The sequence below is a fragment of the Coregonus lavaretus genome, assembly GCF_964263955.1.
Source record: "Coregonus lavaretus genome assembly, chromosome: 38".
NCBI classification, from domain to species: Eukaryota; Metazoa; Chordata; class Actinopteri; order Salmoniformes; family Salmonidae; genus Coregonus; species Coregonus lavaretus.
This window is the reverse complement of record NC_140025.1, coordinates 22824981-22850455: the sequence shown is the minus strand read 5'-3', so window position 1 is coordinate 22850455 and position 25475 is coordinate 22824981. Positions and strand designations below refer to the sequence as shown.

At 41.0% G+C, this 25475-nt stretch overlaps 1 protein-coding gene across 1 annotated transcript; it reads right to left on the bottom strand.

Moving 5' to 3' along the window:
• Positions 1-339: 339 nt before the first annotated feature.
• On the bottom strand, positions 340-23313 carry LOC311112514 (uncharacterized protein; the record flags this gene model as incomplete). The annotated part of the gene is made up of 5 exons (XM_084155646.1): positions 22696-23313; positions 11807-12205; positions 10990-11121; positions 1264-1302; positions 340-390 (listed from the first exon to the last, which is right to left on the bottom strand). Exons 1-5 carry the CDS (start codon positions 23176-23178, stop codon positions 340-342), a joined length of 1104 nt encoding a protein of 367 aa, XP_084011772.1. The 5' UTR covers positions 23179-23313.
• Between the last annotated feature and the right edge of the window lie 2162 nt (positions 23314-25475).

The window sequence follows — 25475 nt, the reverse complement described above, 5'->3', positions numbered from 1 at the left end:
TAATTGAATGCTCAAGCAGTTAAAGAAACAGCCTGTCCAGTGTGTTTACAGGTTCTACAATTCTGCCCTCTATGTACCAAAAAACAGATAAGCCTAATAGTACAATTTTTATCAAATGGTATCTTATGGGACTTGCGGCAGGGGCTGCTGCAGGGGCTGCCTGTTCGAAACTGAATGGGTAGAACTGGAGGACAAGACAGACAGTAATGTTTAGGAAAGGCCATCTCTATTTCCATCCCTTCTGAGAAAAACCTACTCATGGAGAAGTCAGAGGTTGATACAGGATGTTCTGAGAGGGGTCAGAGTTCACAGTGTTTACTCACCACCTTGAGACTAGCTTTACCGGGACCCTCGGACGTCACAATTAATGAAGCCTTGGGATGGGAAGGGCTGTGGGACAGAACAGGAACACATCAATCTTTACATTCCATCCTATCTATTGAGACTTTGTTAATGTGTGTAGAATTGCTCATATGTAGATAGATTAAACATATCAGAGGCTGGTGTTCCGCAGCTGAGGCCACATTCTAAACGTCCATAATATCCACATGTTCCCATAGGACAACTGTAGGTTTAAACTATAGCATTAGCATTCAACGTTAGCTACTTACAGGGCCAGCCCTAGCCTTTTGGGGGCCCTAAAATCGTTTTGGTTGGCTGGCACTGCCTTGTTACTTACTAGATGGCGGTAAGTGCTGTCGACTGAAAATGATTAAATGTGTCTCAATGACATCTCTATTAAACATTTTCCTTAATTAACTGAATAAGAATTCTGAATAAGACAACTTAACAGTTCAGGCTTCTGCTGGGCTCCTAGAGGGATGAGCTACAATAAAGAATGACATAAACAGGAAGTGAACGAAAGTGACACAACCACCCAGAGGTCAAAGGGGAAAGAGAATGATACGTACTTACAAACTCTACACTGGTACGTCAAGGAGTTCCCTCAGCAACTTGCTGAAACCCAAGGAAGAACAACGTCAAGGTCACTAACGTAAAGAGAGACATGCCTCGCTAGGGTTTTCTCTTTCTTCTCTGCGGGGCAGTTGAGTCTAAAGAATGGATAGTATAAGCTCCTCAAGTGTTCCTCTTCAAGAACAATGAACATTAAACATGCATTGAACAATGAACAATGAACATTAAACATGTGTCTCTCTTGCTGCTCTACATGCATTCTTATATATTTATCTTGCTGCTCTGTGTGGCTTTTTAAGTCAAATGAATGGTGCATGAGTGAATGTTGGTTCTTTTAGGAGTTCTTACCTGTGCCTGAGGTGCCTCGTACTCAATTAACTGTATTGCCTACGAGAGTGGAATCAGAAGAAGAATTAACCCTCACACATTTTCAACACTACAATAGAATTCAATTCACAAAATTGTACATAATAACATATAAATAAGGTATTGTACATACAGGCACACAGAGTGCTGTGCCGACGACACATGCAAAAAGGAGAGCAATGGAAATCTTCATGGTAACTGAGTCGTTCTGTCGAAAGGGAAGTCAACAGTAAACAGTCAAAATCTCTGGCTCTGAATGTACCTCTGGCCCTCATGTAAATCAGTTGGTAGCGCATGCCGCTTGCAACGCGAGGGTTGTGGGTTCGGTTCCCACGGGGGGCCAGTACGAAAAATGTATGCACTCACTAATTGTAAGTCGTTCTGGATAAGAGCGTCTGCTAAATTACTAAAATGTAAATGTATGGTTTTGGTAAAATCCCATCCCTTAAATTCTCTTATTTTTTGACTTGTTGAGGACTCCAATATGTTGAATAAATCCAATCTCCAAGCACTATCTTAGAATATAATAATTGTATTGTACTCTGAGAACGAAAATGTTTTATAATTGTATAATTATTTCATTTTACACAACACCAAACCAAAAACTCAACACCAAGACACTGACATTTAGCATCTTATTCACTTTTCACAAAAATTTGTTTACAAGTAGAGCGCAAAACTAGTTAAGTCATTCGTTCAGCTGTGGAACAACATACCTGTTATGGAAGATGCAAGTAGTTATCTGAAGATGTTGTTAACGGAATGTGTTGATGGAGTATGGAATATATCCTATTCACTCTAGAAACAGATCGGCGTCAACGGCAGGTTTTCATGAGCCAGCAAAATGAATAATACAACTGCATTTTTGTATAGCAGTTTTTATAGTGATTATCATAATTGATAAATCACAGGTTTGGTTTCCATTAATTATAACATCAGAGAATATGCTTCTACCAACTTCTATATAAAAAATGGATGCGATACATAGCATTTTATGGCTGTATTTTCTGCAAAGTGTTTATATTATACCACATAAAATCTGCAAATAACACATACAGTACCTGTGAATTTCATGCATTGTAAGTGCTTCACACAGCATTAGAGTGTTGGAAAACACTCTTTCTTACGTGCTTACAAATAAGTCTTCCAAAAGGGTTCTTCGAAACAACTAAGACCAATCTCTCTGACATCCCAATTTGCAAAGATTGCTGAAGGCTTTGCTCTCCAATGGATACTCAAGGACATCTCTTTTGACCCCAGACAGTTTGGAAGTAATAAAGGCCAGTCCACCACCCATGCCCTTGTTGACAGTCTCTCCAAAGACTCAGAAAAACCAAGCTCAGTCTTCTCATTGGTAGCCACAGATTTCAGCAAAGCATTTGACAGGGTTAACCACACTATTGTCATCAAAAAGATCCTGTCAATGGGGGTGAGGCCTGAAATAGTCCCATGGATTTGTGACTTTATCTGACAGGAGACAATGGGTGCGCTATCGTGCTACCCTATCTGAATGGGAGCCCCTCACATGTGGGGTAGCACAGGGGACCATCCTTGGCCCTGTACTTTTTCTTGCCCTCATCAATGATGCTGCACATTAAGCTGCCAACCCTGTGTGGAAATATCTTGATGACATGAATCTGCTTGAAACCAGGAAACTGAAGCAACCATCATCAACGCAAAAGCAACTGGACGAGCTCAGCACCTGGACCGCTACCAATGACATGCTCCTCAATGAGAAGAAATGTGTAGTAATGCATGTCTCCTTCTCTAAAACCCCACCCACTCATCAACGGTGTCCCCTGTCAGAGAAACCAAAGGTCAGGACGCTGGGTCTCACTGTCCAGCAGGACCTGCGCTGGAGCAGCCAGGTTGACACCATGACCACAAGGACCAGCAGGAAGCTGTTCCTCCTCAAGCGCCTTAGAAATGTCTACCTAAGAACTCTAAAGATGTATTTTCTAAAGCTGCCACCCCAAACCTTGTCTTTGTAGTATTATTTGGTTGTTGTATATATTGAGTATTTTAAAGTTGTATTATATTAAAAGTATTTTGTTAGTTTAGGATTTTACTATTTGATAAGTATTTATGATTAATGTTATGATTGTAAATAGGTGTACAATTCAGTCTATGACTGCGAGAAACCAATAAAACCTACTACTACTACAAATAGAGTATTGTGACCAGGTGTGAAGATATAGTGAAGTGAAAGATAACCATTATGTTTAGTAAGGTACAAAGACATAGACATGCTGTGGCAGTCCTCTTAATTTGACTAAAATGCACCCACTTTCCCAACCTCCCTCTTCCAACAATAGTATTTTTCAGCTCACTAGACAAAAGCAGAAAGCAACAAGTTGCCAAGATTCTTATCTTATCTCCATAAAGTCTCACAGCTCAGCACATTCTTAAGTGGCATGTGTGTACATTAAGGATTGTGGAATGTTTAGAATACTTTACCTGATATTCACACATTGATGTAACTCCTCTTATCTGATTTGGTCCACACCACCATCATGGCTAACCTAACCTTTACCTCAAATGTTAAAAATACCCTAGTGCATCTTTAATATGAACCAGACATGCCCAAACTAATGGAGAGAGAAAATAACAGACGTTGACAAGATAAAAACCTGTTGAAAATATCACTGTGTTCACAACAATGACAAAAGAGAAGGATTGATGTTTAATATCTCTCTGCACCATCAGTGTGTTCTAGTCAGTGTTGACAGACTGGTAATTAAAAACGTTAAAGGAATGTACTCTTTTGAGCTCCGATATCTATCAAGGCCTTTGTTTTGAGTTTGATTGACTTGGCACTACCCCTTATACATTTATGGAGATTATTGCCCTATATCTAACAGACTGTGAGAACTTTTAAGTCCCAAAATAGATACTTTATTCATGTAACCATGAGAGATACACTCGATTGATGCCCTCTACTTTAGTTTGAGAATCTTTTCAAGTTTGGGGTTTACTTGGGAGGTGGGGTATGTGTGGTGTGCTAAGCATAATTGCACAGTGTGTAATTAAAGATAATAGGGCCATTAAGACTCCACGTCTTACTTGAGTTTTGAAGAGTAAGGAGATTTCATCAAACAACAGTGGCATGCACATTTTTCGGGGTGCAAAGACCTGATTGGTTGTCGCAGGTGGTTCTAGAGTATAAATTGACTTTGTGTGAGAAATTATGTAGTTCATTCTTTCCTACCCAAGACCACTGCTTCACTTGCTCCTGATACCAAGACAAAGGTGAGATTCTAGATTTTCATTTTACAGTATAAAGACAAGTATACAGTATACAGTACACAGTTTGGGATAAAGCTTTTGTTTTGCTGTGTTATCATTTCATAGACTACTCTCGTTACAATATTGAATACTTTTAAGCACATATTTAAGATGAAACTGCTTCTGAAAATTAAATTATTTCATACTAATACAATTGCTCAGAGAAGGAAATGTTGTTTAGCAAGTCATATTTTTCTCATAATTATATGCACCTGTTTCTCACCTTGTGAGGATAATGGCACCTTTTTCTAAAATGTTTTATGAGATCGGAGAACACATTCATAGGGATCTTAGACCATTGGTAGCGATCTCATTCATCATAAAATCCACTGATATAGTTCCAACTACTTTAAGTATTTTTTGGCAAGATTAGCAAACTTAGGCATGACATGCCAGCAACAAACGCTGACACTACACATCCAAGTATATCTGTCCAAATAATGAAAGACAAGCATTGCACTTTTATATTCCGTAAAGTGAGTGTGGAAGAGTTGAAAAAAGTATTGTTGTCTATCAACAATGACAAGGCACCGGGGTCTGACAACCTGGATGCAAAATTACTGAGAATAATTGCGGACGATATTGCCACTTCTATTTGCCATATCTTCAATTTAAGCCTACTAGAAAGTGTGTGCCCTCAGGCCTGGAGGGAAGCAAAAGTAATTCCTCTACCCCTTTACTGGCTCAAATAGCCGACCAATCAGCCTGTTACGAACCCTAAGTAAACTTCTGGAAAAAATTGTGTTTGACCAGATACAATGCTATTTAACGGTAAACAAATTGACAACAGACTTTCAGCACGCTTATAGGGAAGGTCAATGAACAAGCACAGCACTTACACAAATGACTGATGATTAGCTGAGAGAAATTGATAATAAAAATATTGTGGGGGCTGTTTTGTTAGACTTCAGTGCGGCTTTTGACATTATCGATCATAGTCTGCTGCTTGAAAAATGTATGTGTTATGGCTTTACACCCCCTGCTATATTGTGGATAAAGAGTTACCTGACTAACAGAACACAGAGGATGTTATTTAATGGAAGTCTCTCCAACATAATCCAGGTAGAATCAGGAATTCCCCAGGGCAGCTGTCTAGGCCCTTTACTTTTTTCAATCTTTACTAACGACATGCCACTGGCTTTGAGTAAAGCCAGTGTGTCTATGTATGCGGATGACTCAACACTATACACGTCAGCTACTACAGCAACTGAAATGACTGCAACACTTAACAAAAAGCTGCAGTTAGTTTCAGAATGGGAGGCAAGGAATAAGTTAGTCCTAAATATAAAAAAAAACTAAAAGCATTGTATTTGGGACAAATCATTCACTAAACCCTAAACCTCAACTAAATCTTGTAACAAATAATGTGGAAATTGAGCAAGTTGAGGTGACTAAACTGCTTGGAGTAACCCTGGATTGTAAACGGTCATGGTAAAAACATATTGATACAGCAGTAGCTAAGATGGGGAGAAGTCTATCCATAATAAAGTGCTGCTCTGCCTTCTTAACAACACTATCAACAAGTCAGGTCCTACAGGCCATAGTTTTGTCGCACCTGGACTACTGTTCAGTTGGTTGGTCAGGTGCCACAAAGAGGGACTTAGGAAAATTACAATTGGCTCAGAACAGGCCAGCATGGCTGGCCCTTTAAAGTACACAGGGAGCTAACATTAATGATATGCATGTCAATCTCTCATGGCTCAAAGTGGAAGAGAGATTGACTTCATCACAACTTGTTTTTGTAAGAAGTGTTGACAAGCTGAATGTACCAAGCTGTCTGTTTAAACTACTAGCACACAGCTCGGACACCCATGCATACCCCACAAGACATGCAACCAGAGGTCTCTTCACAATCCCCAAGTCCAGAACAGACTATGGGAGGCACACAGTACTACATAGAGCCATGAATACATGGACCTCTATTCCACATTAGGTAACTGATGCAAACAGTAGAATCAGATTTTATAAAACAGGTACAAATACACCTTATGGAACAGTGGGGACTTTGAAGAGACACACACAAAGGTACAGACACACACATACGCACACAAGCGCTAGCACACGCACTCTACACACATGTACATTGTAATATTGTTGTATGGTGGTATTATACATTTTGTATTGTAGATATGTAGTGGTGTAATAATGTTATATGATGTATTGTTTTATATTTTGTTTTATATGTAATGTAAGTGCCCTAATGTGTTTGGACCCCAGGAAGAATAGCTGCTGCCTTGGCAACAGCTAATGGGGATCCCTAATAAATACAAAATCCTTTATACAGAATCTTTCCAGATCCTTGATATCCTTTGTCTGTGCTTATGGACTGTCCTCTTCAATTCAAACCACAGGTTTTCAATGGGGTTCAAGTCCGGAGACTGCGATGGCCATTGCAAAATGTTGATTTTGTTGTCAATTAACAATTTCTTTGTGGATTTTGATGTGTGCTTGGTGTTATTGTCTTGCTGGAAGATCCACTTGCGGCCAAGTTTCAACCTCCTGGCAGAAGAAAAGACAGGTTTTTGGCAAAAATGTTGTGGTACTAGGTAAAGTTCATGACGCCATTGACCTTAACAAGGGTCCCAGGAACAGTGGCAGCAAAATAGCCCCATAACATCAGATCAACCACCATATTTTACAGTAGGTATCGGGTTATTTTCTGCTCATCACATCCTTCTTTCGACGCCAAACCCACTACTGGTGCGCATGGCCAAAGAGCTCTATTTACATGTCATCTGACCATAGCACCGGTTCCTATACAAGTGCTAATGCCTTTAGCAAACTCCAGGCGTTTACATTTCTTGGATGACATGAAAATAGAGCTCTTTGGCCATGCACACCAGTGATGGGTTTTGCATTGAAAGAAAGATGCATAAAATAACCCCATACCTACTTTAGAATATGGTGGTGGATATTTTATGTTATGGGGCAACTTTTTTGAGAGAAAACATTATTACTTGTTAAACAAAATCTGTCTTTCTCTGAGCAATTGTATTAGTATAAAATAATATAATTTCCCAATTTTTTGGAGCATACAATATAGCTCAGTATGTTTATTATTTATTCTTTATTGTTAATTTTTATCAAGGGTGTCAATAATTTCGGACCTGACCGTATATCCTCTTTCTCTGTTGAAGGATCAAGATGATATCTATGGTGCTATTGATGTGCCTGCTGGGCTACTCCCTGGCTGCTCCAGTAAGTCTCCAAACCCAGACCATGTTGTTTACATTATAATTGAATAGTTTATTTCCTCAATCAATCCAATGCATTACAATACATAGATTTTTAGTCTTTTCCCTTTGTAAAAAAATTAATAAGTATCCTTAATCCATTGCATTACAATACATTTGTTTGTGCATCTGCTTGAACTGTACAAGTTGACATTTGATTGAGCTTCAATTGTAAAAGCTGAAGTCTCACTGGTGTTCTCTTGATGTTGACATAAGTATGTGTGTTGACTGGATGATCATTCTCAAACTGTTGTGTTGTGCCTTGCAGGCTCCCGATAGTGGAAGCGATGAGGTAGGTGGATTTCAGTTTTGACATCTCTTAACAACATCATGCAATCATCATGTCATGTCATGTAATCCAAGGTATGATATGGACATGGGAAAGGGGTTTGAATTACCTTAACTACTACCTTAATTACATTTTTGGCTCCACGTCTGGTATTTCCCAGCAGGTTGCAGCACATGCCAATGAGGCCCTGAGGTGGATGGAGCTCTACAGAATGTATGGTTCCCTCGGACAACAGGTTAGAGGGCAGCCATTTTGTTTCAGATTGAACTTGCACAACATGTTAGACATATAACAACTTTCAATGGAGTAAAACGAGGGTGACTAGGCTCGAGTTTAGAGAGGCAAACCAGCAACAGGAGGGTTACCAGTTCGAATCCTATTGTTGATGGGGGGGGGGGGGGGAATCTGGCGGCATTGAGCCGGCAATGATGCTGGCATCATTATCTCACATGCCATTTAGCAAGGAACTTAACCCCCTACACTGCTAATTGCGCACTGCACCACAGCTGCCCTCTGCTATAACCTCTCCAACCTAATGTGTTGGAATATGTACAGTGAGGGAAAAAAGTATTTGATCCCCTGCTGATTTTGTACGTTTGCCCACTGACAAAGAAATGATCAGTCTATAATTTTAATGGTAGGTATATTTGAACAGTGAGAGACAGAATAACAACAACAAAATCCAGAAAAACGCATGTCAAAAATGTTAGAAATTGATTTGCATTTTAATGAGGGAAATAAGTATTTGACCCCTCTGCAAAACATGACTTAGTACTTGGTGGCAAAACCCTTGTTGGCAATCACAGAGTTCAGACGTTTCTTGTAGTTGGCCACCTGGTTTGCACACATCTCAAGAGGGATTTTGTTACACTCCTCTTTGCAAATCTTCTCCAAGTCATTAAGGTTTCGAGGCTGACGTTTGGCAACTCGAACCTTCAGCTCCCTCCACAGATTTTTTATGGGATTAAGGTCTGGAGACTGGCTAGGCCACTCCAGGACCTTAAGGTGCTTCTTCTTGAGCCACTCCTTTGTTGTCTTGGCCGTGTGTTTTGGGTCATTGTCATGCTGGAATACATATCCACGACCCATTTTCAATGCCCTGGCTGAGGGAAGGAGGTTCTCACCTAAGATCTGACGGTACATGGCCCCGTCCATTGTCCCTTTGATGCGGTGAAGTTGTCCTGTCCCCTTAGCAGAAAAACACCCCCAAAGCATAATATTTCCACCTCCATGTTTGACGGTGGGGATGGTGTTCTTGGGGTCATAGGCAGCATTCCTCCTCCTCCAAACACGGCGAGTTGAGTTGATGCCAAAGAGCTCCATTTTGGTCTCATCTGACCACAACACTTTCACCCAGTTCCCCTCTGAATCATTCAGATGTTAATTGGCAAACTTCAGACGGCCCTGTACAGTGGGGAAAAAAAGTATTTAGTCAGCCACCAATTGTGCAAGTTCTCCCACTTAAAAAGATGAGAGAGGCCTGTCATTTTCATCATAGGTACACGTCAACTATGACAGACAAATTGAGAAAAGAAATTCCAGAAAATCACATTGTAGGATTTTTAATGAATTTATTTGCAAATTATGGTGGAAAATAAGTATTTGGTCACCTACAAACAAGCAAAATATCTGGCTCTCACAGACCTGTAACTTCTTTTTTAAGAGGCTCCTCTGTCCTCCACTCGTTACCTGTATTAATGGCACCTGTTTGAACTTGTTATCAGTATAAAAGACACCTGTCCACAACCTCAAACAGTCACACTCCAAACTCCACTATGGCCAAGACCAAAGAGCTGTCAAAGGACACCAGAAACAAAATTGTAGACCTGCACCAGGCTGGGAAGACTGAATCTGCAATAGGTAAGCAGCTTGGTTTGAAGAAATCAACTTTGGGAGCAATTATTAGGAAATGGAAGACATACAAGACCACTGATAATCTCCCTCGATCTGGGGCTCCACGCAAGATCTCACCCCGTGGGGTCAAAATGATCACAAGAACGGTGAGCAAAAATCCCAGAACCACACGGGGGGACCTAGTGAATGACCTGCAGAGAGCTGGGACCAAAGTAACAAAGCCTACCATCAGTAACACACTCCGCCGCCAGGGACTCAAATCCTGCAGTGCCAGACGTGTCCCCCTGCTTAAGCCAGTACATGTCCAGGCCCGTCTGAAGTTTGCTAGAGTGCATTTGGAAGATCCAGAAGAGGATTGGGAGAATGTCAGCCCCAAAACATCACTGCTCTAGAGGAGATCTGCATGGAGGAATGGGCCAAAATACCAGCAACAGTGTGTGAAAACCTTGTGAAGACTTACTTGCCAACAAAGGGTATATAACAAAGTATTGAGAAACTTTTGTTATTGACCAAATACTTATTTTCCACCATAATTTGCAAATAAGTTCATAAAAAATCCTACAATGTGATTTTCTGGATTTTTTTTCTTCTCATTTTGTCTGTCATAGTTGACGTGTACCTATGATGAAAATTACAGGCCTCTCTCATCTTTTTAAGTGGGAGAACTTGCACAATTGGTGGCTGACTAAATACATTTTTCCTCCACTGTATATGTGGTTTCTTGAGCAGGGGGAACTTGCGGGCGCTGCAGGATTTCAGTCCTTCACGGCGTAGTGTATTACCAATTGTTTTCTTGGTGACTATGGTCCCAGCTGCCTTGAGATCATTGACAAGATCCTCCCATGTAGTTCTGGGCTGATTCCTCACCGTTCTCATGATCATTGCAACTCCACGAGGTGAGATCTTGCATGGAGCCCCAGGCAGAGGGAGATTGACAGTTCTTTTGTGTTTCTTCCATTTGCGAATAATCGCACCAACTGTTGTCACCTTCTCACCAAGCTGCTTGGCGATGGTCTTGTAGCCCATTCCAGCCTTGTGTAGGTCTACAATCTTGTCCCTGACATCCTTGGAGAGCTCTTTGGTCTTGGCCATGGTGGAGAGTTTGGAATCTGATTGATTGATTGCTTCTGTGGACAGGTGTCTTTTATACAGGTAACAAGATGAGATTAGGAGCACTCCCTTTAAACACAGAAACATAATGGAATAATTAATTCTGTATATCAACCATATCAGTGATCGTCTAATCAATGTAATAATTTTCTTTCCTCCAAAGGCTGCACCAGTTCAGCCCTCAATGGTAAATGCTACTTTTCTAAACTCTTTAAAAAACTGTAAATGCATGCTGTAGAAAGATTCTTCTCATAAAAATCCCTAGCTTTTCTACCACTTGTATCACTCCTTGCGAGACTCAAGACTCAATACCCTGTTTTAGAGCTGATAGTAACACCATAATGTTGGCTGAAATACTCTTATGGACTGAACCATTTGTGGTGTGAACAGTTGAATGCCCCTGCTGCAGCCCCTGCTGCCCCAGCTCAAGCCCCCAACTTCTTCTACCCACCACCACCACCAATGAACTCAGATGAAGAGGCCCCAGCGGTGAGCATGTTCCTTTAAATCAGTTTGAATTTATCTGCTAAGGTTCCACACCTCAAAAAACAAATGCAAGTCATTATAAAGCCATTTTTGGTGTTAGAGCATCAGTGGGTTTCCTCTCCATCTCTCTAAGAGAAGAGATAATAATTACTGTAATATATGCTTACAAATGTGTTAATTGTGATGTGAGTGTGTGTTCAACCCCTTCTCATGCTCACTATCCCTCTTTCAGCCCCGCTATGGCTTCTATGGCGGATACTATCCCTACCCTGGCCAGGCTGCCCCTGCTGCCCCCACCGTCCCTCTGAACTCCGACGAGGTTGGAGAGGACGCGGTTGCCGCTGAAGCCGAGGCTGAGCCAGCAGTGGACCATGCAGCTGAGGAACCAGCAGTTGTGGATTCCGCCGCCCCTGTAGACCCAGCAGCTGCAGCCCCTGTCGACCCCGCCGTGGAGGAGTCTATCGATGTGGTTATACCTGCTGCCGTCGACATCCCTGCCACCATTGACACTGTTGCCTCTGACGTCATTGTTGTTGATCCCGCTCTCATAACGCCAATCGACAACACCATGGTGGCTGGGACTGCAGACCCCTCCCTCCATGTTATGTAGGTGCCACGGCAACGGTTGCCGGCCTGCTCCTGTGTCGAGCCAGGGAGACATTCCCTCCTGTAGTCATGGTAACAAAAAGGCAGAAACAACAGTGATGGGAAAAGGGCGGGGCAGGAGCAGCGAGGTCTATGGTATGGCTACCTGAATAGGGACTGAAATGGAATTTGGCGAATACGTGGGATCTCTGTGAACCTCCATGTGTGAATGAGCCTGTACTGTCATTGTGCAGTCACAAAACATTTGATAATTCAGTCTTTTCTCTGTGTTCTTTTTTCATTCTTTAAATAAAAATGCCTGTTGAGATACTGCACTTGATGCTCTTTTTTTTATCAGCAGAAGAATTACAATGTTTTATGATGTGATACTTCACATTACGTTGGAACAAGAAACAAGATGTGTACCCCATTTCAATTGAACCATTGTCAAGCCACGTCCTCCTTAGATAATGTTGCTATCCAGGTCAAAGTTTCCCGGGAAACCCAATCCCCCATTCAACCAATGGAAAAAACGAAGTTATATTAATACTAGCATCGCCGGGCCTCTGCACTTACCAGTACCAATGTGCATCTTTGGAATGTTCTTTTTTGTCTATTTAATATAGACCATCACAAAGAAATCCATTATTTCATTTAGGCAGGCCTTAAAAAAACATTATCATACTAAAATAGTGTATTTAAAAAGAACAGAATAGCATATTTTGTGTTTAATGCATGTAACTGTGCTTAGTAGGCTATAGCCTATGGCTATTCGCCATGCCAATAAATCAACTACTTCATTTGCTAATTTAGCAGACAAGACACAGTCAACATACAGTAGGCCTACATATATTTTATAGTGAGAATGTAATGGAATAGAACAGAATAGAACAGAAAGGATATTTTTCCGAAACAAGACTTGTTTGGCAAATGTTGTTTGGAAAATCTAGGTGTTAGAAACCTTAGAATCTGCTCTTTCCGATGGAAAGAAATTAAAACATCTGGACTGCATGCATTTGAAAAGATAGTTTGACCTGGACGTTGAACTCGAGCTTGGTCAGTGACACTGCGATTGGCTCAGCCAGTCAATTAAATGCCAGTCAATTAAATGCACCAAATTCTGGGGCAGGGCTTGACAATGGGTCAATTAGCACATAAAGGTATCCCTACCTTACTTAAAGTGATAGTTCACAGAAAATACAAGGTAATGTAACAAGATAAGACAGCAAAAATCAATTGTTTAGCTTTTAAAAAAGCTACATTAAGATGATTTGGACAAAATATGCTAATATCTTAGCATTTGCAGACAGTGGCCAGATAAATGCAAACAAAGCATGGATTGCTGTCTTATGCTTTCCATAGACCACATGGTAAGAACACCCATATCTCATTTTGTAATTTGGGTGAAATGTCTTAATAATTTGGGTGAAACCCTCAGTCTTTGAGGAGCATAGGTCATCCAGTTAAAAAAGAGTGAAAAACAGACATACCTGTCTTCCAGCTTGATTTATCTCATCATAGACAGACAGTATCATGTTCCTTGTGCTTTGTTACTAGTTACAGGCTGCAGATAGGTGTCTGGTCTGTTCTGCAGAACACCTCTAAAGCTCTGTGGTGCTCCTGGCAGAATCTCTGCTCCAGGTTTCCAGTCACCTCCATCAGTGTGTGTTTTTGGAGTTTGTGTACTGTGTAGTGGTGTTTGAACCTTTTACTGCAGTGGGCTAAATCAGGGTCACACAGAGTGTTTCTTGGTAATCTACTATGAAACAAAAGTATACACCTCACACACATGGTTATGGGCAAAAAAAGATATAGAGCTGAAATGTATTCAATTTTGAGTTTGCATCCCAATATTACACTTATCACAGAGGCCTGAAATATAACTCAACCGTTTGCCATAGAAACACCGGATTTTCGTCAGGTTTTTTGAAATTATGTTGATTAATTATGACATTATGAAACATAATAATAACATTCCACCCATGAGGCTACTATAGGGAGATTTAGTCATTTGACTGCAGGAAAGTTCTACTATGGATCTCACAGTAGGAGACGGTGCAGACCAGACAGGACTTCACAGCTTTGTGCTCAGAGCAGATATCACATACTACCTCGCCTGGCCTGATAGTGGGAAAAGTATAAATTGTTATTATTATTATCTACTTATCAGCAGTCAGTCTCATCTGTTAAATTTACTTTAGAGTAAAACATTAAAATCCAAAGAAGTCTAACAAATAAGAATCTAATAATATATATATTTATTACCATAAAGTGCAGTTTTTGTTTCTCCTTTCTAATCTTTTATAAGGTTGGCAATGCATTTACAATTCTATAAAGATCAATACATATCCTGACAAGATCTTTAAGGATCCTTGAGCAAGATGTTTGGCAACACTTTACATTGTCACCCCTATTACTATGTAACTACACAGTAATAACTGTAGTAACAACATAGTACTTATAAAGTGTGGTATGACTATGTAATTACATAGTAATATGGTTGTAGCAGTATCAGTTACTACACAATTGAAAGAACAAATGTAATCACACACATGTGTAATTACATTTTCTTGTTCCACTATGTAACTAATGTTTTGTAATTACATGTTTGAAAGTCACCTCTGATTTACAATGTTAATAACTCAAAACAAAATGTGACCACAGTGCCACTACCATCAAATCCACAGGTAATACCAGGATTGATACCATCTTGATCTAATGACGTAAACAGGCTAGGATCTGGTAACAAGGCACACCCTGTCACTACTGGTTATTTTCAGTGAGTTTGTTTCTGCGTTATTACCTGGTTCAAAGGGTATACCGAATCAAGTGTAATGTAAGAACAATGTAGTTACATAGGATATACTTGTAATTATCACCCTGGAGCAAACAACTTAATGTAAAGTGATACCCAGTGGGATTTAACCTTTATAATTACTATGTAGTTGCATTGTAACAACCTTTGCAGACAATAGGCTAACAAGGATAAATTAGCAGACAGGAGAACGTTCGTCATAAACCTTTCAGTTACATTGTATTTACAATATAACAATCTTTAACAACTGTAATTACATTTTTACAAGGGATATACAGTGGGGGGAAAAAGTATTTAGTCAGCCACCAATTGTGCAAGTTCTCCCACTTAAAAAGATGAGAGAGGCCTGTCATTTTCATCATAGGTACACTTCAACTATGACAGACAAATTGAGAAAAGAAATTCCAGAAAATCACATTGTAAGATTTTTAATGAATTTATTTGCAAATTATGGTGGAAAATAAGTATTTGGTCACCTACAAACAAGCAAGATATCTGGCTCTCACAGACCTGTAACTTCTTCTTTAAGAGGCTTCTCTGTCCTCCACTCGTTACCTGTATTAATGGCACCTGTTTGAACTTGTTATCAGTATAAAAGACACCTGTCCACAACCTCAAACAGTCACACTCCAAACTCCACTATGGCCAAGACCAAAGAGCTGTCAAAGGACACCAGAAACAAAATTGTAGACCTGCACCAGGCTGGGAAGACTGAATCTGCAATAGGTAAGCAGCTTGGTTTGAAGAAATCAACTGTGGGAGCAATTATTAGGAAATGGAAGACATACAAGACCACTGATAATCTCCCTCGATCTGGGGCTCCACGCAAGATCTCACCCCGTGGGGTCAAAATGATCACAAGAACGGTGAGCAAAAATCCCAGAACCACACGGGGGGACCTAGTGAATGACCTGCAGAGAGCTGGGACCAAAGTAACAAAGCCTACCATCAGTAACACACTCCGCCGCCAGGGACTCAAATCCTGCAGTGCAGACGTGTCCCCCTGCTTAAGCCAGTACATGTCCAGGCCCGTCTGAAGTTTGCTAGAGTGCATTTGGAAGATCCAGAAGAGGATTGGGAGAATGTCATATGGTCAGATGAAACCAAAATAGAACTTTTTGGTAAAAACTCACCTCGTCGTGTTTGGAGGACAAAGAATGCTGAGTTGCATCCAAAGAACACCATACCTACTGTGAAGCATGGGGGTGGAAACATCATGCTTTGGGGCTGTTTTTCTGCAAAGGGACCAGGACGACTGATCCGTGTAAAGGAAAGAATGAATGGGGCCATGTATCGTGAGATTTTGAGTGAAAACCTCCTTCCATCAGCAAGGGCATTGAAGATGAAACGTGGCTGGGTCTTTCAGCATGACAATGATCCCAAACACACCGCCCGGGCAACGAAGGAGTGGCTTCGTAAGAAGCATTTCAAGGTCCTGGAGTGGCCTAGCCAGTCTCCAGATCTCAACCCCATAGAAAATCTTTGGAGGGAGTTGAAAGTCTGTGTTGCCCAGCAACAGCCCCAAAACATCACTGCTCTAGAGGAGATCTGCATGGAGGAATGGGCCAAAATACCAGCAACAGTGTGTGAAAACCTTGTGAAGACTTACAGAAAACATTTGACCTGTGTCATTGCCAACAAAGGGTATACAACAAAGTATTGACAAACTTTTGTTATTGACCAAATACTTATTTTCCACCATAATTTGCAAATAAATTCATTAAAAATCTTACAATGTGATTTTCTGGAATTTCTTTTCTCAATTTGTCTGTCATAGTTGATGTGTACCTATGATGAAAATTACAGGCCTCTCTCATCTTTTTAAGTGGGAGAACTTGCACAATTGGTGGCTGACTAAATACTTTTTTACCCCACTGTAAGTATTTAGGCATATCATGTGAAATCCTCATGTAAAATCTTTGTCAAAAGCGCAAGATATAATGTTGCATGTAGGTCTAGATTATGTATGGGTTGATCAAATAGAAATATCAAAACATTCTTTAAACTCCAAACCAATTGCCTGTCTATGGCGCAGGAACCACTGACTCATAGCCTTATTCTATAATCAAGATACCTACTGGAAACTCTTAACTGGTTAGGACACCTCATGAGGTCTCCAAAATATCTGTTGACTAGGTGTGACTCTTATGACTAAAGAGGCATCATGCATAGTTTTATTGTTACCCATAAGAGTAGGAGTCAAATGTCTAAAACCAAAACTAACCACAGATGGTGATGACCTAACATAAAAACACCAGAGCCATATGTTAAGAAAACTCTCTATCCATATTTGACCAAACCTGGTCTAATTAGTCACATTTTTATTATATTAAGTCAACAAAATCCATTATTTAAATCTCAATACAAATTTCAATTGCATTTGCTAGCTAGACTATATTTTCCCATGTTCAACATCACCAGAGTGAATTACTGTTCAAGATGTGACAAGATCATATGAATAGACACCTGGAGCGTTATAGTCTATCATTCTTACTGTAAGGGTTTTGAAATATGAGGTGTTTAAATCCCATTTGACCACCTGCCTTTTTAGCTTGCCCTTTAATCAATGAGGCGTTTGTGTTTTATGCTCTTTGATTAATCTATTTTAGTGCTGTGTTTGTTTTTTCATTTTATTGTTTTACCCTTAAGGGTAACACTTTACAGTTAATAGCCAGAAGGTTTCCACTTTCTTTTAAGGTATATTTTTAGAAGGTATAAATATTGGTAGGCCTAACTCATACTGGTCAGTAGGTTTCCACTATCTTTAAAGGTTATACATCTGTCATTCTCATTGAAAGCAAGTCTAAGAAGTGGTAGATCTGTTCTATGTGCGCTATTTCTATGCTTCCCGTTTTTAAGGCATCAGGGTTTCAAAGGTCGTTCAAGACACCATGAAAAACAACCTCTTCTGTTCCTGGGACAGAGCAACAATGCATCACACCCAAAAGTGAGAAAATAACAATTGTTCAACTGTGCAACTATTGAAAATAAGGTTGCATGATGATACATAAGGATTAATCCTATAAGCATTTGTAAGTGCATTTCTAAATTGGTTAATAACTGGAGGTAAATATTGGCTGACTATTTGGCAAACACTGACCAGTTATTGCACTATATTAACCAATGCGATATAACCGTTTATAAATGGTTTGTAATGCATTTACAAATTATTAAATAATAATGTAATTATAACCCCTTTATAAACCCTTTACAAATGGAACCTTATTGTAAAGTGTTACCATTTTAAGTGTGTGGTATTTTTAAATTCACTTCAAATAAAGTTTCAATTGAAGGTTGATTCGATTTTGGATCTTTAATTGATGACATGTCAAGAGTCGTATGAATATAGACTCCATTAACTTTATAGTCTAACATTCTTGCTAAGACGTTTTTAAAATGTATGAACTACTAGGTTATAGGCCTACCAAATAAATGTTTGAGTATATAGCCTGCTGAGGTGAACTGGGGGGAGAGGGGGTGGGGTGGATATGAGGACAAAAGACAAGGTGTTAGGGGCTATTCGCGTGTGTAAAGCTCCATGACCTTCAAGAGCCGGCTAATCAAATCAAATCAAATTGTATTTGTCACATACACGTGTTTAGCAGATGTTACAGCGGGTGTAGCGAAATGCTTGTGCTTCTAGCTCCAACAGTGCAGTAATATCTAACAAGTAATATCTAACAATTTCACAACATATACCCAATACACACAAAACTAGTAAGGAATGGGATTTAAGAATATATACATGTATGGACAATAATAATAATAATAATATGCCATTTAGCAGACGCTTTTATCCAAAGCGACTTACAGTCATGCGTGCATACATTTTTTGTGTATGGGTGGTCCCGGGGATCGAACCCACTACCTTGGCGTTACAAGCGCCGTGCTCTACCAGCTGAGCTACAGAGGACATTGACTTTCAACTGACATTGACTTTCAATGACATTGACTGACATTGACTAGTCAACTGACATTGACTTTCATAGCATATCCAGTGAGATCTTACTCAATGACAAGCAATGACAGAGCGGCATTGACTAAGATACAGTAGAATATTATGGAATAGAATGCAGTATATACATATGAGATGAGTAGTGCAAGATATGTAAACATTATTAAAGTGACTAGTGATTTCAATAGGCAGCAGCAGCCTCTAATGTGCTAGTGATGGCTATTTAACAGTCTGATGGCCTTGAGATAGAAGCTGTTTTTCATTCTCTCTGTGATAGCCGGGTGAACTGGCAGTGGCTCGGGTGGTTGATGTCCTTGATGATCTTTTTGGTCTTCCTGTGACATCGGGTGCTGTATGTGTCATGGCAGACGGGTAGTTTGCCCCCGGTAATGCGTTCGGCAGACCGCACCACCCTCTGGAGAGCCCTGCAGTTGTGGGCGGTGCAGTTGCCGTACCAGGCGGTGTTACAGCCCGACAGGATGCTCTCAATTGTGCGTCTATAAAAGTTTGTGAGGGTTTTAGGTGCTAAGCTGAATTTCTTCAACCTCCTGAGGTTTAAGAGGCTCTGTTGCTCCTTCTTCACCACACTGTCTGCGTGTGTGGACCATTTCAGTTTGTCGGTGATGTGTACGCCAAGGAACTTGAAGCTTTCCACCTTCTCCACTGCGGTCCCGTCGATGTGGATTTGGGGGATGCACCCTCTGCCGTTTCCTGAAATCCACGATCATCTCCTTTGTTTTGTTGATGTTGTGTGAGAGATTATTTTCCTGGCACCACACTCCCAGAGCCCTCACCTCCTCCCTGTTTCGTCATTGTTGGTAATCAAGCCTACTCCTGTTGTGTCATCTGCAAACTTGATGATTGAGTTGGAGGCATGCTTGGCCACGCAGTCATGGGTGAACAGGGAGTACAGGAGGGGGCTGAGCACGCACCCTTGTGGGGCACCAGTGTTGAGGATCAGCGAAGTGGAGATGTTGTTTCCTACCTTCACCACCTGGGGGCGGCCCGTCAGGAAGTCCAGGATCCAGTTGCCCAGGGCTGGGTTCAGACCCAGGGCCTTGAGCTTAATGATGAGCTTGGAGGGTACTATGGTGTTGAATGCTGAGCTATAGTCAATGAACAGCATTCTTACATAGGTATTCCTCTTGTCCAGATGGGATAGGGCAGTGTGCAGTGTGATGGCGATTGCATCGTCTGTGGATCTATTGGGGCGGTAAACAAATTGAAGTGGGTCTAGGGCAGTCCTTCTCAAATAGTGGGGCGCGCCCCCCTGGGGGGGCTCGGAGCGATGCCGGGGGGGCGCGTGTGACCCCGGGGAACATGCTTTTTTTTGCCGCAGGGAGTAGTTTTTTTTTGCACCGAACAAGAGCATACAGCACAGAGCAGGAGATATGAAGTGCAGATAACAAACCCTTAGGAGACACCATGGAAAAATATTTAACAGGGATGAAAAGAAAGGCGGAGAGAGACGGAGATACTGAGACAAACGTAAGTCTCCCGAAAGCTAAGACGAGGAAATATGATGAAGCGTATGTAGCGCTTGGCTTCACTGTGACTACGGTGGGAGACGAGGAAAGACCGGTAAGTTTACTGTGTCTAAAAATGTTGGCAGCGGACAGTATGAAGCCAAATAAATTAAGGCGTCACTTAAAGACATTACACCCGAATCACGCTGATAAGCCGCTTGAGTTTTCAGCGAAAACGTGCCGAAAATTGCAAACAATCGTCCCGCTTTGTGATTGCTACTTCAGTAAACCAGCGAGCACTGTTAGCATCATATAAGGTGGCGTACCAAATTGCTCAGTGCAACAACAAAAAACACTCCATAGCAGAGGAGCTGATACTGCCTGCAGCATTAGACATGGTCTCTGTCATGCTGGATGACGCAAGTGCTGCAAAAATAAAAACTATCCCTCTGTCCAATGACACTGTCGCCAGACGTATAAATGACATTGCTAACGATCTTAAAGAACAGCTGGTAGATAAACTCAAAGACAAACGTTTTGCCTTACAGTTCGATGAAGCAACTGACAGCAACAAAGACTGTTTGTTTATCGCTTATGTACGTTTTGACATGACAAACTCCCTGTGTGAGGATCTACTTTTTCGTTAATATGTCAGAGACAGAGCCACAGCTGAAGAGCTATTCAAAATGCTGGACTACTTCCTGACTGAGAATGGGCTAAAGTGGGAGAACTGCATTGGTGTTTGCAGTGATGGTGCACAGACCATAGCAGGGATGAGAAAAGGACTTCGGGCACTCATCAAGAAGGCCTCACTTAATGCTGAGTGGACACACTGTGTTATACACAGAGAAGCACTGGCATCAAGGCACATTTCCTCTGAATTAAGTGAGGTTATGACTGACATTGTAGGTGTAGTCAATTTTATAAAGACCAGACCACTAAAAACAAGAGTCTTCTCTGCTATCTGTGAGGAGATGAGAGCTGAACATCAAGCTGTGCTGTTTCACAGTGAAGCAAGGTGGCTGTCACGAGGAAAAGTCTTGTCCCGAGTTTTTGAGCTCAGAGAGCAGATAAGAATGTTTTCGGAGCAGGAGCACAAGTATGACCTCGCAGAAAAATGTAGTGATGAGAACTTCCTGGCAAAACTGGCCTACCTGAGTGACATATTTGGAAAGCTAAATGAACTAAATCTACAGCTTCAAGGGAAAGATAAACACCTCCCTCAGGTCACAGACAAGATCAGCTCTTTCACTCGAAAGCTTGCAATGTGGGGCAGGCGACTTGATGAAGGAAATACTGATTCCATATATTAAGGAGCATATTTCATCACTGATGGGATTCTTTAAAAAGTACTTCCCTGAAAACAGTTCCCAATATGACTGGGTGAGAGATCCTTTCAATGCACCAGCTCCAACTGGTTTCAGCTCTGCAGAGGAGGACCAGTTCATTGATATGACGTCTGACTCCACATTGAGACTGAGGTTCACATCACAGACACTGAGTGAATTCTGGCTGAGTGTAGAGAGGCAGTATCCACTCATAGGGCAGAGGGCCATGGGCATTCTTCTTCCTTTTGCAACATCTTATCTTTGTGAGACTGGCTTCTCTGCTGTTGCTGCACTGAAGACCAAGTACAGGTCCCAGCTAAACATTGAGCAGGAGCTGAGAATTGCAGTATCATGCTTCAAACCCCGCTTCGAAAAGCTGTGCACTGCAAAACGTGCTCATTGTAGCCATTAATCCTGACTTCCTCATTTTGATTTAAAAAATAATAATAATCAGCACAAATTGTTTTATTCATTTTTGTTTTATAGGTCAAAGTGTTTCATATATTGTGCTGATCAATTTGAATGTATTATTATTTATTGATTATATTTTATTTTATTTTTCAGTATCAAATGGTGAATTTTTTTTTACAGTTTAATTAAATAAGGTTTGAATTTTTTTTTAAATTTCAGGCAAATTTATGCACTTTTAGTATTTTCTGTTACAGACTAAAAAACAATGTTAATAAAGTTATTCTTTGTTGTAAGTTGATCTAGATTTTTCTTTTTTCTTTTTTTGTTTTCTTTAATGTTAATAAGGATACAATGTTATGCAGAGGTGTACTTATAACAATTTTATAGACAAATTATACTATTTACAGTTGCGGCGGAGAGTTGGGGGGCGCAAAATGTTTACTTCTTCCTAGGGGGGGCGTAACAGAAAATAATTGAGAAGCACTGGTCTAGGGTGTCAGGTAAGGTAGAGGTGATATGATCCTTGACTAGTCTCTCAAAGCACTTCATGATGACAGAGGTGAGTGCTACAGGGCGATCGTCATTTAGTTCAGTTACCTTTGCTTTCTTGGGTACAGGAACAATGGTGGCCATCTTGAAGCATGTGGGAACAGCTGACTGGGAAAGGGAGAGATTGAATATGACCATAAACACACCAGCCAGCTGGTCTGCACATGCTCTGAGGACGTGGCTAGGGATGCCGTCTGGGCAGGCAGCCTTGCTGAGGTTAACATGCTTAAATGTCTTAATCACGTCGGCCATGGAGAAGGAGAGGCCACAGTCCTTGGTAGTGGGCCTCATTAGTGGCACTGTGTTATCCTGAAAGCGGGCAAAGAAGGTGTTTAGCTTGTCTGGAAGCGAGACGTTGGTGTCGGCGACATGGCTGCTTTTCCTTTTGTAGTCCGTGATTGTCTGTAAACCCTGCCACATACGTCTCGTGTCTGAACCGTTGAATTGCGACTCCACTTTGTCTCTATACTGATGTTTTGCTAGTTTAATTGCCTTGCAGAGTGAGTAGCTACACTGTTTGTATTCTGCCATATTCCCAGTCACCTTGCCATGGTTGAATGTGGTGGTTCGCACATTCAGATTTGCGCGAATGCTGCCATCTATCCACGGTTTCTGGTTAGGGTAGGTTTTAATAGTCACAGTGGGCACAACATCACCTATACACTTCCTGATAAACTCAGTCACCATTTCAGTGTATACGTCAAAATTATTTTCGGACGCTACCCGGAACATATCCCAGTCCACGTGATCAAAACAATCTTGAAGCGTGTATTCCGATTGGTCAGACCAGCGTTGAATAGTCTTTAGCACGGGTACTTCCTGTTTGAGTTTCTGCCTATAGGAAGGAAGAAGCAAAATAGAGTCCTGGTCAGATTTGCCGAAAGGAGGGCGGGGGAGGGCCTTATAACCATCCCGGAAGTTCGAATATGGTCAAGGATTTTAGCAGCACGAGTCCAACAGTCGATATGTTGATAGAACTTCGGCAGCCTAGTGCTCAAATTTGTTTTGTTAAAATCCCTGGCTACAATAAATGCAGCCTCAGGATATGTGGTTTCCAGTTTGCATAAGGTCCAGTGACGTTCTTTGAGGGCCGTCGTGGTATCGGCTTGAGGGGGGATATACACGGCCGTGACCATAACCGAAGAAAATTATCTTGGGAGATAAAACGGTCGGCAATTGATTGTGAGATATTCTAGGTCGGGTGAACAGAAGGACTCGAGTTCCTGTATGTTACTACAATTACACCATGAGTCGTTATCATGAAACACACACCTCCGCCCTTCTGCTTCCCGGAGAGATATTTATTCCTGTCTGCACGATGACCTGAGAATACATAATCATAACTGCTCAAACTGTATTTATCATGACTTCTCCATACTGAGTTCTACTTATAATCATTAAAGATATTCTGACTTACATGTACACACTCGGAAACAGACCATTTTACGCAGTGTAGCTAGATGATTACGATTTACATATAGCTAGCTGATAATTATGAAGTAAAACTTTTGCTTTGTGTATATCTTGTTTAGTCTCTATTTCCATTGTCCTGGCTGGAAGAAGGTTCAGTGAATGGGGAGGTACAGCGTGAGGTAATACAGTAGGGGGAGTGCAAGGGCTTTTCAAATGTAATATTTGATGCGTCCTCCACACTCTCGTCCTCACAAGTATGCACTCGGTGCATGAGAGTGTGGAGCACGGTAGTATGCATATTGAGAAACACCCAGCATGTGGCATCCATTTTGGCTGCAGAGGAAAGTATGAGAGTTGAGAGGTCAGCGTGATGTCACTTCCTGGCTTATGGCTCTTATTTTGAATATGCAAACGTACAATGTCAGTCATCAAATAGTGAACAAAAAGGTTAACAAAATGTTTCATGAGTTTTTTTGACGATTTTGTAGAAGGGAGAGGTCACCAGGAAGTGGCATCACACTGACCTCTCACCTCTCACTCTCCTCCTGTTCAGCCAAAATGGAAGCAACATGCTATTTCTGTCTCTTAATTTGTCCTGTTTTTAAAAGTAAACTAAATGTTTCATGAGTTTTATGTCGATTTTGTAACGTTTATTGACCAAGTTGGAAAATGTGTTGACATTGTGCCAGTGCTTAGCCAGGTCATAACATAGAATAAATGAATTTGTTAAAATCACGATGCACACCGATGATGTCATTGGAAACACTTATCTCCATCTACAGTATATTTCTTACTACAAAACATAGAAACGCACCATTTTCACATATGTTGATGTTGGGGTGGTGCTGCAGATTTTTTTGTAATTTTCTTTTAAGAATAAGAATTACAAAACTCTATTGTCCATTAGGTTTGCTCAAAATGGAAAATAGTCTTTGGCGCTCTTGGCATTGAAATGATAAAACCAGACATAAAAACATACACATTACACAAATTGAGCATTTCCATGTCAGTTCACCATAGTCTTATTGGGGATTGTCACTGCAGAGAAGATAAAGGATTTTTTAAACAATTTTTCCATGGGAGTGGCACCTTTAATCTCCGACCGGACGGCAACATGTGGAAGGATGCATGCAGTGGGTGGGTGTTGTCGTTGAAGACCTGGAGTGCTTTCCTTGTAGTGTTCTGAGTGAAGAGATCTGGGAGTTGTGGCAGTTTGCTGCCAACTATTTTACTGGCCTGATTAAAAACTTGAGCCAGTTTGCTCCTGTTCCTGAATGAGAGGTTCCCATACAAGGAGGAGATGTTGAAGGTGCGGACACTATCGATCAGGGATCTGTATACCATGTTCAGTGTGTGTGTGCTTGCATTAAAACTTCTTAGTAGGAAGAGATTATGCCTTGCCTTCTTGTAGATGA